At 35.2% G+C, this 14272-nt stretch overlaps 2 protein-coding genes across 3 annotated transcripts; both read right to left on the bottom strand.

The window, feature by feature from the left end:
- Positions 1–958: 958 nt before the first annotated feature.
- On the bottom strand, positions 959–5123 carry LOC104891991 (uncharacterized). 2 transcript variants are annotated; one of them, XR_789875.4, is made up of 3 exons: positions 4619–5123; positions 2791–3116; positions 959–1435 (listed from the first exon to the last, which is right to left on the bottom strand). XR_789875.4 is itself a non-coding variant. In XM_010677787.4 (2 exons), exons 1-2 carry the CDS (start codon positions 4964–4966, stop codon positions 2862–2864), a joined length of 603 nt encoding a protein of 200 aa, XP_010676089.1. In that variant the 5' UTR covers positions 4967–5123; the 3' UTR covers positions 2534–2861. The 2 variants fall into 2 exon arrangements, 1 of the variants encoding a protein (XP_010676089.1); XM_010677787.4 differs by lacking the exon at positions 959–1435 and having other exon boundaries at positions 2534–3116.
- Positions 5124–7157: 2034 nt separating this feature from the next.
- Positions 7158–12856, bottom strand: LOC104891990 (phosphatidylinositol/phosphatidylcholine transfer protein SFH1). Its single transcript, XM_010677786.4, has 11 exons — positions 12450–12856; positions 12277–12305; positions 11486–11569; positions 11332–11385; positions 10812–10889; positions 10645–10698; positions 9923–9982; positions 9738–9833; positions 8917–9018; positions 8763–8843; positions 7158–7861 (listed from the first exon to the last, which is right to left on the bottom strand). The coding sequence occupies exons 1-11, from the start codon at positions 12502–12504 to the stop codon at positions 7529–7531; spliced, it is 1026 nt and encodes a 341-aa protein (XP_010676088.1). The 5' UTR covers positions 12505–12856; the 3' UTR covers positions 7158–7528.
- Between the last annotated feature and the right edge of the window lie 1416 nt (positions 12857–14272).

The following is a 14272-nucleotide window of genomic DNA, read 5'->3' on the forward strand; positions in this document are numbered from 1 at the left end:
ATGGGGTTCTCGAGGGGTGGTTGGGATTTTCGGCGGTAGGGGTTGTGTTTTCGAGCTGGGTGGGGTTCTCGGCGCGTGGTTGAGGTTTTCGGCCGTGGGTGAGGTTTAGGTGGGGGTGGGTTTTTTGGTGGGTGGGTTGGTTTTTTGGTGGGTGGATGGGGTTTTCGGTGGGTGGGGTGGGTTTTCGGTGGATCAGGTGGGTTTTCCGGTGGGTGGGGTGGGTTTTCGGCGAGTTTATTGGGGTTTCCGGCGTGTGTAGTGGGGTTGCGTGGGGTGTAGTGGTGGGGAGAGGGGTTGCTGCAGTGGTGGGGAGGGGGTTGGACTGTTAGGGTGGGTGGAAGAGGGAGGGTGCTTAATTGTTAATTGTTAATTTAGGTTAAATTTAGTTAAATTAACTAGGTTTAATTTTGATTAATTGTTAAAAGTAAGGATAAGTTAGTCATTTTACAAGACATAACTTACCAATTTATTTAGGGAAAAAAAGTGTAACATCTAATTTGTAACATGTTATTTAAGGAAAGTGTAACATAAAAAAAAAAACGGAGGAAGTATATGATATGTTTCACTCCTAACAAACATAGCCAGACTGAGGTATTATGTTATGACAGTCGTTGGGAGGAGAATGTATTCCCCTAAAAATGTCTTATTAATTTTCCTTTGATTGATTTGTAAAAATGTAGAAACCATTTGGAAACCTTATTAATTTTATACTTTATCTTTTATTATCTCCAATTATTCTTTTCTCCAATTCAATTTTTGTTTTCTGCTCTCCAACTTTTTTTTTAACAAGGGACTAAGAAAAAAGAAAAAATTGTTTACTATTGCGTTTTTCCTTGACAAATATTTTTTGCCAAAGCAAATTTAGCTTATTTTCCATTTCTCTCACTATGTATGAAAATATCTATTTTCAAGAATAATCTAAGTGCCTCTTTTCCCTTCATTCTAAAAGAACTAAATATTCTAGCATGTTTTTTTTTTATTTGATAATTAACTAGTCAAAACAGAGTCAGTCCTCATGAGTTGAGGGTAAGAAGGGAAATCCCAACCTATAACGAAACTAGAGATTGGAAACTAGAGATTTATATCCAAAAGCAAATATTTAAACAAACTCCCTAAATTAAGGCTAATTAAAGTTGAACGCCCGACCGGCAAGTTGGAAGGTGGGAGCACATGATTCTCAAGTATTCTGGCATGATGATGATATATTGATATCAACAATCGTTGTTCACTTGTTCATCTAGGATCCGGCACATTAGTCGTCATAAATTGTCGTCTAGAAATATAAATATCTGATGGATGATAAATGAGGTCCAGTTGTATTTTAGATACTTGGTACGAAGAAATCCGACTTTCTAGTGAATTGACGCCAACGTTGTCGCGTAAGAAAACTTGGCCCAACATACTCAGCAATCACCTTTTGCCAGTTGGATCGTCTCTGTCAAAAATATAAAAATTAAAGAGAAATAAATATTATTAATACAGTATAAATAAATAACATAACATAACATACATAAAATCTTGCCAAAATTAACACATGCACAAAAAGTACAGGAATCGTAGTTAATTACACTTTGTTTACAACTTTTGAAATTTACATAACTAATATAGGGAATGTTTATTACGCAGCACAAGGGAGGGAGGGAGAGGAGAACATGCATAATATAAAAGATAACTACAGTCACGTGTTCTTTAGATTCCATTGTCCAAATGGCATTTATCTTAAATAAGCTATATAACACCTATTCGTTCCGTTCAACTTATTTTAACTTATATAAGATCAAATAAAATAAAATAAAATGTTTTGTTAACTTATTTTCAATCATTTTAGAAAAAAAAAAAAGAAGAAAAGATAAGATCAGATAAAATTTTGTAAATTTTTATAAGATAAGACGAAATAAGTTCAACAGAATAGAAATGTTCGATTATTTTAATCCACGCATCAAAAATGTAAGTATTATATCTGAATAAACAAAAGAAGTATTTTTTTTTTTTTGCACTTGTGTCCTATTAGGCTATTACTAGTTGTGACACTTGTCGAAGGGCAATTTCTAGTTATTTCTTACATCACAATATTTTTATCTTTTAATGATACTCTTCAAGTAAAATTGATTATTCTTTTGAATCATAAGGCTCAATTGGTAATCCCAAAATTGATGAATGTTGGCAAATTAAGGGTGTCTTGACCCAAGCCCAATACAATTAGCAGTCAATTAGATTGGAACTTTAATCGGCCCAAAAATTGTTTTGTCACCGGCCCATTAATGGAAGTCATGGGATACACAAGATAATAAGGTATGAGTTCATCAACTTTTGATCTATGGTGTAATGCATTGGGCCATTCTCGCCGAGACCCCGACTAATATAATAAGGGAGGGTACGGTCAAAAAAATAACCACATCCGGTGACACCCACCACCACAGCACACCAGAAAGAGGGGCGGCATTGCAGATAATTTTAGCAACCACCAATGACGGTGCAAAACTATGGAATATCGCAATTCACAACCCAAAAACTACATATGAAAGCTAGAAAATGGATCAAGGACTTAAAACGGTATCATAAAAAAGCCTAACTTACACTTCTAACTCTATAAATGGAGTAAAAAGAAACACCTACACTACAGAAACTTAACAGAGTTCATAACATTTCAAGGAGCCATACGAGTGTGAGCGTGCACCTTTTTTCTATTTTTTGAAGTTTGCAACATTATGATACTAAACACAAGACTGGCACCATGATGATCATAATACAAGGATGACAGAGAGGATAAAGAGAAAGGGATTGACTTACATGCCGATGGGTCAAGCTCTCCATCGGCATTCTTCCAGAGGGAGGAGCAGCGGAGGTTAGATAAACCACCCCTACCGCTTTGATGGTCTCACATCATCATCTCCATCATCATCACCAGAATCATCCTCGTCTTTGCCTGACCTTTTGCGTTTAGGTGGGGCCTCTACCTTTCCACCATCCTCCTCATCATCATCATCTTCATCGTCATCCTCTTCATCTTCATCACTATCTTCTTCCTCACCATTCTCCTCGGGCTCAAAATCAGAGGCCTCCAACTCGTCTTCAGCGGGAGCAACAGGGCGGACAAGGTACCCGGTATCAGGCTCCTATAACATAAGATTCAACAGTCCATCAAACACCAAAGATGAGCCACAACATTTGGCATCATTCATTTTCAACAAAAACAAAACGTCTAAATCCTAGTTGCTCCTAAGTTGGTTCAACGACAAACTAACATTAGTTCAATCAACTCAAATTGTGTATTCTTCAAAGGACATCCTAATTAATTTCTGCTCGTTCAATCACAATTCACAATATTACTATGAACTAACCCAGACATAAAAATACTTGGCAATGGTAAATCCAGCACATAAAAACCCAAGAATAATGGAACAGTATTATTGTATCAATAATTGAATAGCAAAAGGCAACAAAAGCATATCAAAAATTAATAAATTTTACTAAATTCTAACAAAACATATCAAGCCAAATTCCCTAGAGAATCAACCCCTATCAAGCACAGAAACTCTAGGAGCTCGGCTTGACACATTCCCACCCCGCTCAAAACCCTAACCATTTCCGTGCTAAAAATGTGATAAAATGGCAAAAAGTCGAGGTTTTTTTCCATTTCGGGAGTCGGAAAACCCAGTCATTTCAGACAGTGTTTACTCCGACACCTTCATTTACCTCAAAAACAGGATGTCGTGTCGTGTCCGACACAACACTTTACTTGGATACTTCATTTTAAACTAAAAACTTGATTCTTTGCCGAGTCGAACACTTAGACACCCGTATCCGAGTAGACACACAATCCATGTATGAGTAACAAAGATTTAAAATCAACAGATCCAAAATCCAACCATAACAATTCTGCTCAATTAAAAGAGATTCAGGAAATAAAAACTTCATATCACAAGAAACATTTTCTCCACCCCAAAAATCAAATCAAAAACTAAAAAACTTTAGAGCTACCGTTCTAAGAAAAGTCAAAATTACCCCTAATCTTCAGATCTACAAATGAATGATAAAATATACACTAACGTACATACAAACGACGCTAAATTTCATATTTAACCAAAAAAAAATTAATCAACAAAAAGTTAGCATCACTCTTCAGAGTTCAGATAAACAAAGACAGATTTTTAAAAACAAAAAAAAAATTAAAAAAAAAACCTAAAGTTCAGAGAATTTCCCCAATAGCAGCAATAGTCGCAATTTGACAACTATGACCTCGAAAATGACCAAAACACCCTCTAAACAGTTATATATGTATAGATCTACTAATCCATGTATAAAATATGTATAGATCTAGTCTAAAATTCCACAGATCAAATTCCAAAAAGAACAAAAAAGTGCAAGTAAACCAAAAAAAACTCAAACAACATAAAACATGAAAATATAACAGAAATTGCACGAAGAAGAACAATATAATGAGAAAATACACGAAGAACAACAAATTAGTGAGAAAATTCACAGATCTTAAAATTTTCCAAGCATAATTTTCGCTAGATCTAAAAAAAAACGCAGAGATCTGAAACATTAAACAACAAAATCAAGAGTAATATAGAATAAGTAAAACAATATAATAAATTAGTAAGAAATTTGTTACCTCATCATCACCTTCATCATCGTCGTCATCATCGTCATCGTCGTCGTCATCATCGTCATCGTCCGCATCATCATCTTCATCATCAACAGATTGAACAGCAGGACCATCAGAAGATTGTATACCTTCTTGTGCTCCATCCTCATCACCATCATCATCACCATCTTCATCATCATCATCTTCATCATCATTATCATCATCATCGTCATCGTTTTCACCATCTTCTTCCTCACCATCAACTTCATCTTCCTCAACAACTTGTTCAAACTCCTCTTTTTTCTTTCCATTCATGGCGATAACTTCCTTCTTCGTTGCATCAATTTCTCTCTCCTCTTCCATCATCATCTTCATCTTATCTTCGCAGAATTTTTGGAATAATTTTTCTTAATTTTTATTTTTTTTGTAAATTAATTTGGGGAAGAAAAAAAGGTAAAGCAGGGGAGTGAAGGAGCTTACTATGACGGCGACCTAATGGCTAATAGCGTTAGGTCTTGAGTTGACGATTTTACCCTCTTCGATTTTTTCTCTAAATAAAATCACAATTGATGGTCCATGGGCTAAATATTCATTGTTATGGGTTGTTTTAATGTCCGAGTTTGGATGGCCCATCAACCCATCACTAATGTTGTGGGCTTGAAAGAGGGGGGAGCAAAGGGAAAAGTGAAAAAGAAAATAACACAACTTAACTTTCGTCAATTGACATTAAATTAGGGTATGTTCTTCCCAGTTTATATTCAGTCACTTCTGTTCAATTTAATTCACTTCAGTTCTAGACAATATTTTTACTCTCACATATCACTATTCAGTTCAATTCAATTTAATTCAGTTCAACTGTTTTATGCCAAAGAGAACAGACCCTTAGTATAAGTCCACCTTACGTTGTTCCTAAAAAGGATCACTTTGTAAGTTAATATGATTACTCTACGAGTTACAAGGATCACTTTAAGATAATGGATCACTCGGTGTCTTAAAGGGACTACTAGTACCATAAGTGGTTATGGACATTAGATTGTGGTAAGACGGTCTTATATGAGATTTATTGATAAATGAAACAATGTTTTGTTGAGAATTATCATGGAAGATGCCAGATTCTAAGTGAGAAAATATACTACTAGAGTTTAATTTATGTCTTCATACTTGCCCCCCAAGCAGTGTCATAAACTACTAGAGTTTAATTTATGTCTTCATCACATGTTGTGATATTAGTATTGACCTAATGGGTCCTTTATGCAGCTAAATGTGTTGTAGATAAACATTATGAAGAGGAGAATGAAATGTGAAATGTGCAGTCAACATTTGTTTATCTTTTTCAATCAGATATGGAGTTTTGTAATGTCAATGGATTATTTGTAAGTATGTGATTTCTTATTGATGTATAAATGAAATATGGATTTCAGTCCAATAATCCTATATTGTCGAAGGGCCCCTATTTTCTATACCAATTTGGCAAAGACCGCACCTTTTTTCTAATTAATCCTAATACCAATATGATCATTACGCTGGTGCGAAAACAGCGAAAACATACATTGAAACATTTTTTTTGGACCCCCTTTCGAGAACTCGTGGTACGATGAATTTCCTCTGGGTTGGGCTGGACTGCCCTCGCACAGGACCACTCACCTAGAGGATTGAAACATATCTATTATTGTACCATGTTCGAAAATGATGTTGGTTCCTAAATATTGGTAAAGAGAAAAACAAACATGGTGTGATATCTGAATATCATGAATAGATCCAACAGCTATTAGAAAATGAGGAAGTACTTATAACTTTTTTTTTGTAGTAATAGAACATCAGAAAACCAAAAAGGTGAGCTTGTTAAACTCTGAAGTCTAAGAATGCAATTACAGTTTCAAGTGGAAGATACAGCCACAGGCATAGTTGGCTCACATTTTCATCGATGTGCTGAAATGGACGAGCTGAACATTCAGCAACTGTGCTCTTCCACGCCCTGGTAAACTCTCTCTCTTGGATGTCGTTGAGGCAGCTGCCTTGCGCGCTCAAGAATGTGCCTTACACAGTTGAAAAGGGGCCGACCTTTCAGGGCAAGAAACGCGATCTGCACGATCAAGCCTCCTGTAACTGCTGCAATGGTTACGGGTTCCATGGTGTAAGAACAGACTTGGAGTGATGTTATGCTACAACTTTGTTTGTGTTTACAAATCCTATTTTATTGTGATAACAATGTGGTTTGTTAATGATATAAATGCTTTTCTTCAAACGCTTATTTAAGTAGTTTAAAGTTTCAGATTAGTAGTAAGACTTATACGTTAGTTACAGGTGCATATGAACTTTCAATCAAGTCAGTTTCGGTAGTTACTCTAATACTCATTAATGTTTAGTACAATTTCTGAATTTAATGTCCTTACTTGTCTAGAAAGCCTTATAATTAAACCGTCTATTCTAATAGTTTGTGATGTCCTTTTTCGATATCATTGTCTATACGAATTCTACTAACCTTGTGCGTCTTCTACAGGACTATCTATTTGTAGATATATCAAAGTGCGAAGGGAGAGGAGACGATATAAAAACTAGGGGAACATATGTAATCATATATGTTGATAGATAACAAGAACGAGGGGAACACATATAATCATTTATCAGGTGGTTAAAAGAAATTATACAAGATATTCTGAATATGACCTGCTTTTGTTCAGTCCTGCCTAAACATATATAAGTAGAGATACTCATACAACATCCACGCTAAGGTGGCTTTTTCATGCCTCGACCATTTCCGACATGCCAGCATCGAGGTAATGCTAAGCATTGATACATAATACATAATCGAAGATGAAAGTCTTCTCTTCAAGGACTAATGCCGTAGTGAAGTAATTCACGGTTTCAACGTTGGTACAGTGTCTAAAAGACTGAGGACCAAAAGGATAAAGAAACCCCTTCTGGATGTTCTCTATATCAGTTAATTTTGATGTCTAGATCACTTAGCTGTTTCGAGAGTGATCTTACAAGCCCGTTTTGATCCTTTTGATCTTCCAATCGATGAAACTCCGATTCTATAGTTTTAGCAATTCTGGCATCATTGGCGTCAGGCTCGGGGAACGCCACGTGAAAGGATCCTTGTTTCAAGGGTGGTGTTGGATTAGATTGCTGCTTCACATAATTGTATAGCTCTTGATGGAAGGGATGATCTACAGAGAAACAATTATCGATCATCCCATTTCTAGAATGTCGAGAGGACCCGGATCCTTCTCTCTTGCAAAAATGTGGCAGAGATGCATAATCCATGATCTGCATCCAGGTTGCATTTCAAATAACAGTGAGGCTCTTAAAGGGTACAAATGTAAGAACGGAACTGTGAATTATTAACACACCTGGTCTATGATAATAACACTGTTCCATCAAATATTACACCCTCATGTCTAAGTCCAACTTGAGCAAAATGAATTATAGTATCAAAAGAAAACAGAATACAAAATCCCAAATCACTCGTGGATTTTGGTAACCCAATTATAAGTGACAGGGATCGTAATGAATTTCTATGTAACTTTTGTATGGAAAGTCCCATGGTAATGCAACTTCATCCCCAAACATGTGTTTCTATTCATAAAGTTTCACCACTACTTAGAAGTGGTTGGAAGTGATGATGAATAGCAAGGGAAATTTCTAAGAAACAGATGTATGAGGATGGACAAGCATTACTATGAATATTGGATAGAGATTATCTTCCTTAAATTATCTATAAATTAATTACCATTGCCGTCAATTATTACACCTTTCAACAAAAGCCATTAAAACAACGGTTTTCTGACAATGATCATATATCCATCTGCTAAGTACCCATCAGTGTGTATTTTTACCAATCAATCCACCCCTTCCCTTCCCTTGAAAAATTCTCAAACAGAAATATAAAATGCAAAAACAATTTTTTCAGGGCTTGACAAATTTGGGATCATGTGAAGATATAGTAATGTTTCTCGATAGCATGTAATAATCCAGAGCATAGTTCATCTGATCAAAGGAATAGTTGTGTCCTATGAAATAAGTTGCGGTCTTTAGGATGTGAATGGCTCAGTAGTTTTAGTAATTGTGTCAAAATAACTAAATTAAAATCAAGAACATGCACCTGAATACTGAATCAGGAAGCATGATCTAAGATACACTTATTTCATAGTCAGTTAAATATGTTTACCTTCAACAAATCATCCTTGCCACATCCTTGGAGAACCTGAATTTTCTTCCGAGTTCTCTCTTGCAAAAGAGGCCTAACAACCTGCCATTATACCATTAGAAGTGGGCCATCTTTGGCAGCATACTCTCTGTGGAAAAAATATAAGGAGGCAAACCTTCCAACATGCTGAAAATATGTATGGTGCATTGACGATGTAATAGGTATCCGTCTTCTCTGGATAGTTCAAGTCATCAATAGTAGTTATGACAGTTAGCAACTGCAAATGAACAGCAGTGATGAATTGTATGAGTGTTAATAACCTAATTTAGGGTAAAATAAACCAGTTCCGCAAATTTTCACAAACATTACAAGGAATAAAATTATTAGAGGACCATAAAGCATCAGTTTAAAGAAAGAAAAAATAGTCAATAAAGAAAAAGAAGGAATGAAACAGGAAAGGGCAGGAGCAGGGGCATAATTTTTTCATATTGAAAGGTAAGATTCCCTAGGATATGTTCCTGTCGCCGCGTAATGGTGTAGGATCTATGTAGCTGTACCCAGCAATTGAGATGAATCTTGGGAAAGGTGGTAGAGCTTGTTGAAAAGATGAGATTCCAAGTACATTGAAATGGCTTCCACCCAAAAGGAGGAAGCAGAAGTCTAGACATATTTTTTTACATCACATATGCTGTTCGATATCATATCAAAGGAACCAATCAAGTGGGAAATCATTTAATGTTTCTGTCACAATAATATATGTTACTACAAGGCAAACAGTCACCAACTTTGGTCCCAGTTCCCAAAAGCTAATTCAAACTGGGGAGGTAATTAAATCTAGATTGTGATAAGAGGCAATATAAGCAGGAATGTTCAGAAAATGTCTCGACTCCCCTACAACTAACTTAGTCTTCCAGCTCCAATCTCCTCTTTCTACGAATCTACATCACTCAAAGGATATTCACGAGGAAAAGAACAGATCAAGGTTTGAAAAGGTACCTTTACTTGGTTAAGGGCCGAAAATTTCAAGCCAGTCATGTCAAGTACTTTAATACAGGTACTAATTGGTCGCCCATACTTCTCTGATGCCATTGGCTGCAAAACACAAATCACAAGAGTCCTTTAGTTAGAGAAAAACAAGGACAAGCTCTACACAACTGCATCCATGCTAGCATCATACTCACCAATATGATACGGTCTCTGTATTCATTCAATTGGATGTGCGACTGCACATAGTAGTGTACCTAGAGAAAGACATGATGCAAATAAGTAATAATAGTAGTAATTATATACAAGATAACATAGGAATTGAGAGCAGAGAGCTCTACTTTTTTCTATTTACGCCAAATAAAATATCTTTGAGCAACAATCGACAACAGCATACTGATGGCCAAAGAGACTAGATTTTCCCTACCATACCCAAGCGACATGCCAGGCTAAGAAACAGAGAACTTACTAAAGCAAATGGAATACTGAATACCTAATCATAGTATTGATCATCAGTGAACTTACAATAATCTTACAAAGCTGCAGAGAAGGCAATTACCCACGGGATATCTTGATATATAAATGACTAACAAGGGCGAGAAAAATGAGGGTTTATCCAAAACCATGGAATACCCAAGTCCAAAATCATGGAAATCATCTGTGAACTTAGATTAATCTAATAAAGGTTCACAGAATATGCCCGCCGGACATATTGATCTCAGAGAAGGGCTCAACAATTCAACTATCCAGATGACTGGCGAGAGTCCGTTTCTATTTAATTTTTCCTCCGAATTTCTTAAGAAAGACTAGCGGTACTCTGAGCATGTAATCAGCAAAGATACAATATAAGCAACTCAATCCTGCTTTTCACTCATCACACTTTCCAGTTAGAGATAAGGCCCACAAGTGAATAACTTACAGATGCTTTGTCATATGTGCTATGCCCCACACCAACAGCGATGACAGGCATACCCTGATTAACACAATCACAACAAACTATTATCAGCAGAGAAAATAAATATAGTTCTTTGCAAAGCAGGCTGGATGTAAATGCTAGCAAAGGTGAACGGAAGAAGCTGGTTTTACCTCCTTTGAGTAACCCGAAAGTCCTATAAGCGCCGATTCACGCACTTTTCTGTAAAGCTCAGCAGGAAGAATTGGTTTCTGGGTAAATTAAGGGCTGGATTAGAATGATAGACCATAATTGTAGGCCCCTCGATGCATAATCCACCGAAGGAAAATATGGTAATTCCTAAAATAAATTGGTCTTTTCTTAACGCATTCTAAACATGATGTGCATGTATTTAACTTAGTTTTACACACATCAAAATGCTGAATGAGATACATTGAACAGACAGTGTATACAATCAGATTTTAACCACCGTGAATGAGAATGATGTAAGCATAGTGATGCTTGAACTTGAAAGAAGATATCTTCAAACTTCAGATAGATTATTACCCCGTGTATGTCTATTTTCAGCCTTTTGTCATAAGTAAATGCTATCCATCAAAAATGCAAAGAGTGATGATATTCATCATTACCCATGAGTTGTATGACATGTCTCATGTGCAGTAGCTAGAGCGAAGATCATAAGCTTCCACTTACTGTTAATATATTGTCAATCTCATTTTGTACCCTCCAATTCAAAGCGTCAACCAACTGCAGAAATTCAACATGTCAGAATAACTTCAAAGTGTAATCCACAAAGAAACTTTACACCGTATGTAACAGAGTATCAACTGAGATCAATATCATTTACCATTTTGTGTGCCTTGTCAACATTCCATTCCCTAGCTCTAAGAAACCGAGTAAGAGTTTCAGTTGGGTACCCCTGATGCATATTCTGAAATACACGATAGAAAGAAAGGGCAGCTAAGTAAAAGCAATCCTAGTCTTAGAACTCCGAAAAATATAAACACTACAATCTTTCACATAACCAGCACAAGAAACAGAACCGTGATCACCATCAACTCTAAATCCATGTAATAACAATTATAAACTGGAGCTGCATCAAAATTCAGTCAACTTGACATTATCGGGTCAAGAATCCTCCAAATTTTCAACAGCAATCAGAATACAACCATCACCAATCACCATATCCATCAACAAAGTAAGGAATTCGCAACTCGTGCCGCAAACTATGAAGATCATGCAGAAGTTTGGTGGCAGATCTAGTTGATGTAGATAATTCTTCAACCACCCACATATTGATGATAGTTTACCAGATCAAAGCTTTCAGACCAAAGAACCATTAAACAGTGTCGGTGTTCCAGAAATTCCAATTACAATGATGAGATTGTTACTAAAGCTTTCCACCCATCTAGCTACTATAACACTCAATTATCTATGTAAAGATGAGGAAAAGTCAAAATTGGTGACTTTTTGACCAATTTCATCAGACCAATTCAACCAAACAAGCAATAATTATTTCAAAAATAGCATTAAATCACAGAATTACAAGAGATTTACACTAAATCAGATCAGAATAATTAAAAATACCCAAAATTACTAAAAAAAATCTGAAAATATAGTAGAATTAGCTCAACTGACCTGAAAAGTCTGCTTCAGTGACTCATCAACTGCATCAAAAAAACCCCATTTAAAGAAATCAATCAGGGTAGATCAAAGATCAGAACTTTATAACTTTACTACAAAAATTTTGGGGAAATTTAATTGGTAATAATAACAAAAAAAAATTATAAAGAGATAAAGATAGTACAAACCTCCTTCCATTAAACACTCAAACTGTTTAACAGCATCATCATTGGCGATACCCATTTCGAATTTGCAGCCAAAAACCCACTACAAATTAAGCAAGAACACAAAAATAAAAAAAACCCACTGAAAATCTGAGGTGGGTCCCTTAAATTTGGGATCTTTAAGAACCCTTTTCAATCCTTGAAGAGATTTGAAGCAAAAACCAAGGAGAGGTGTAGAAACAAGAACAATAGTAGTGGAAGAGAGAGATAGAGGTGAAAGTTTGCCCCTTTTTTTGCTTCTTTTTTTTTTGACAATTTCTCTAGAAAAATGGAGCTTTAACTTTGAAACACCCACCTCCTCTGCAATATGGATTTTGCTCCACGCCTTTTATGATGGAAGAGTGAAATCAGAGCACTATTAAGTAGTTGAGTTTAGAAAACATTTTAAATTAATGAGAGTTAAGTACTACTAATCTACCATAGAAAAAGATGTGTTCTTTATGAAAAGAAAAAAAAAAAAAAAATATACGAAAAAAAGTGGAAGATTATTACCTCACGTATGAATAGTGTAAGATTGAGGTGATTTTTTCTTAATTAGCATCAATTATTTCTATATTAGAATCTTCTTACTTTTTTGTCCTTTTTTCAATTTTTTTCAAAAAAGTTGGGGACTAATAATGGGTTGAATCGCATTTTTAAAATTCTATATTTGATTCGACCTTTTATTTTTACAAGAGAAATATATAAAATTTGATTTTGTTTCTATTTCTCGAATATGAATTTAGTTATTTTTGTTAGTAAAATCCGCAAAAGATTAAAGTTTTATAAAACAATGATATAGTATCTAAGATTGTCAACAATGCAAATATAATTTTTTTCATGCAAGGTAGTTTTAATCTATCAGTTGTTGATAAGCGAGTTCAAGTAGGTGAATATTGCATAAGCTCCTCTCAAATTGAACTTTTATCTGTGTCATAAATTTTTCAAATGATACTAGTTAGAGAAGTGTGTTTTAATACTTATTTGCAACTCCAAGAGCTACATATATTAATCCTTTCCATGCGGTTTTGGACTATATTGAATTGTCATGTACTTCTTTTTTATCATGTTCATGAGGATCTTCTTAAAATCTTAACTATAACTATAAATTATAACAACAATAAAAAGATATATAGGTATTAGGAAGATGGGAACTTCACTATTTTTCTTTTTTTTATTAAGAAAGATAATTGATCTGAAAACCAACTCCTGCTAGGCTACTAGCTTATATGACACACCTGCTCATAGGTTTGGGTACAAGACTAAATGGTTCAAAAGTAAATGTCCCAGCAATATGTTGGGATCGATGAGGATTCGAACCCTAGATAATGTCCTAAAATTCGAGGTGGTCCTCCACCAAGCTACCACCTCTCCCTCGCTCTAATGGAAGCCTCACTATATGGGGTTTTATTTTTCAATAAATGTTTCATTTAGCATTGTCGTAGTTCTTATCTTCTCAACTCAAATATATCAATATTTAGTACTTTACTCGCCATCGTAGAAGTGTCGGATTATATGAAAAATTGCATGCTAAAAACATGAGATTTACTTTGAGAACACATTGTGACATTATTCTTCTCAGTTGAAAAAATGTCAAATCGGAAAATCAGATTATTAGAAAACTATTTTTTTAAAAATAAACATGAACAAAAAAATATATTGGGATTAAAGAGCCGGTGCTATAAGGAAAATATCCAAAATCTTATAAGTAAAAATTGTAAAATTCAGTTGGGGCAATTATCCCCGACCCGTTAATTCTTTTCAAGCTGGATCCACTTTTATAATTGTCTACAGATAGAAATAAATGT

The sequence above is a fragment of the Beta vulgaris genome, chromosome 4 (genome assembly GCF_026745355.1).
Source record: "Beta vulgaris subsp. vulgaris cultivar EL10 chromosome 4, EL10.2, whole genome shotgun sequence".
NCBI lineage: Eukaryota > Viridiplantae > Streptophyta > Magnoliopsida > Caryophyllales > Amaranthaceae > Beta > Beta vulgaris.

Bases quoted from the DNA above. Each gene is read 5' to 3' on its own strand.
- LOC104891991 (XM_010677787.4), bottom strand. From the start codon at position 4,966: ATGAAGATGATGATGGAAGAGGAGAGAGAAATTGATGCAACGAAGAAG. The intron at 3,117-4,618 runs GTAACAAATTTC...CTTATGTTATAG, and splicing joins ATGATGAAGGTGATGATGAG to GAGCCTGATACCGGGTACCT.
- LOC104891990 (XM_010677786.4), bottom strand. From the start codon at position 12,504: ATGGGTATCGCCAATGATGATGCTGTTAAACAGTTTGAGTGTTTAATG. The intron at 12,306-12,449 runs GTTTGTACTATC...TTTTTGATGCAG, and splicing joins TGAGTGTTTAATGGAAGGAG to TTGATGAGTCACTGAAGCAG. The intron at 11,386-11,485 runs GTAAATGATATT...GAATTTCTGCAG, and splicing joins TTGACAAGGCACACAAAATG to TTGGTTGACGCTTTGAATTG.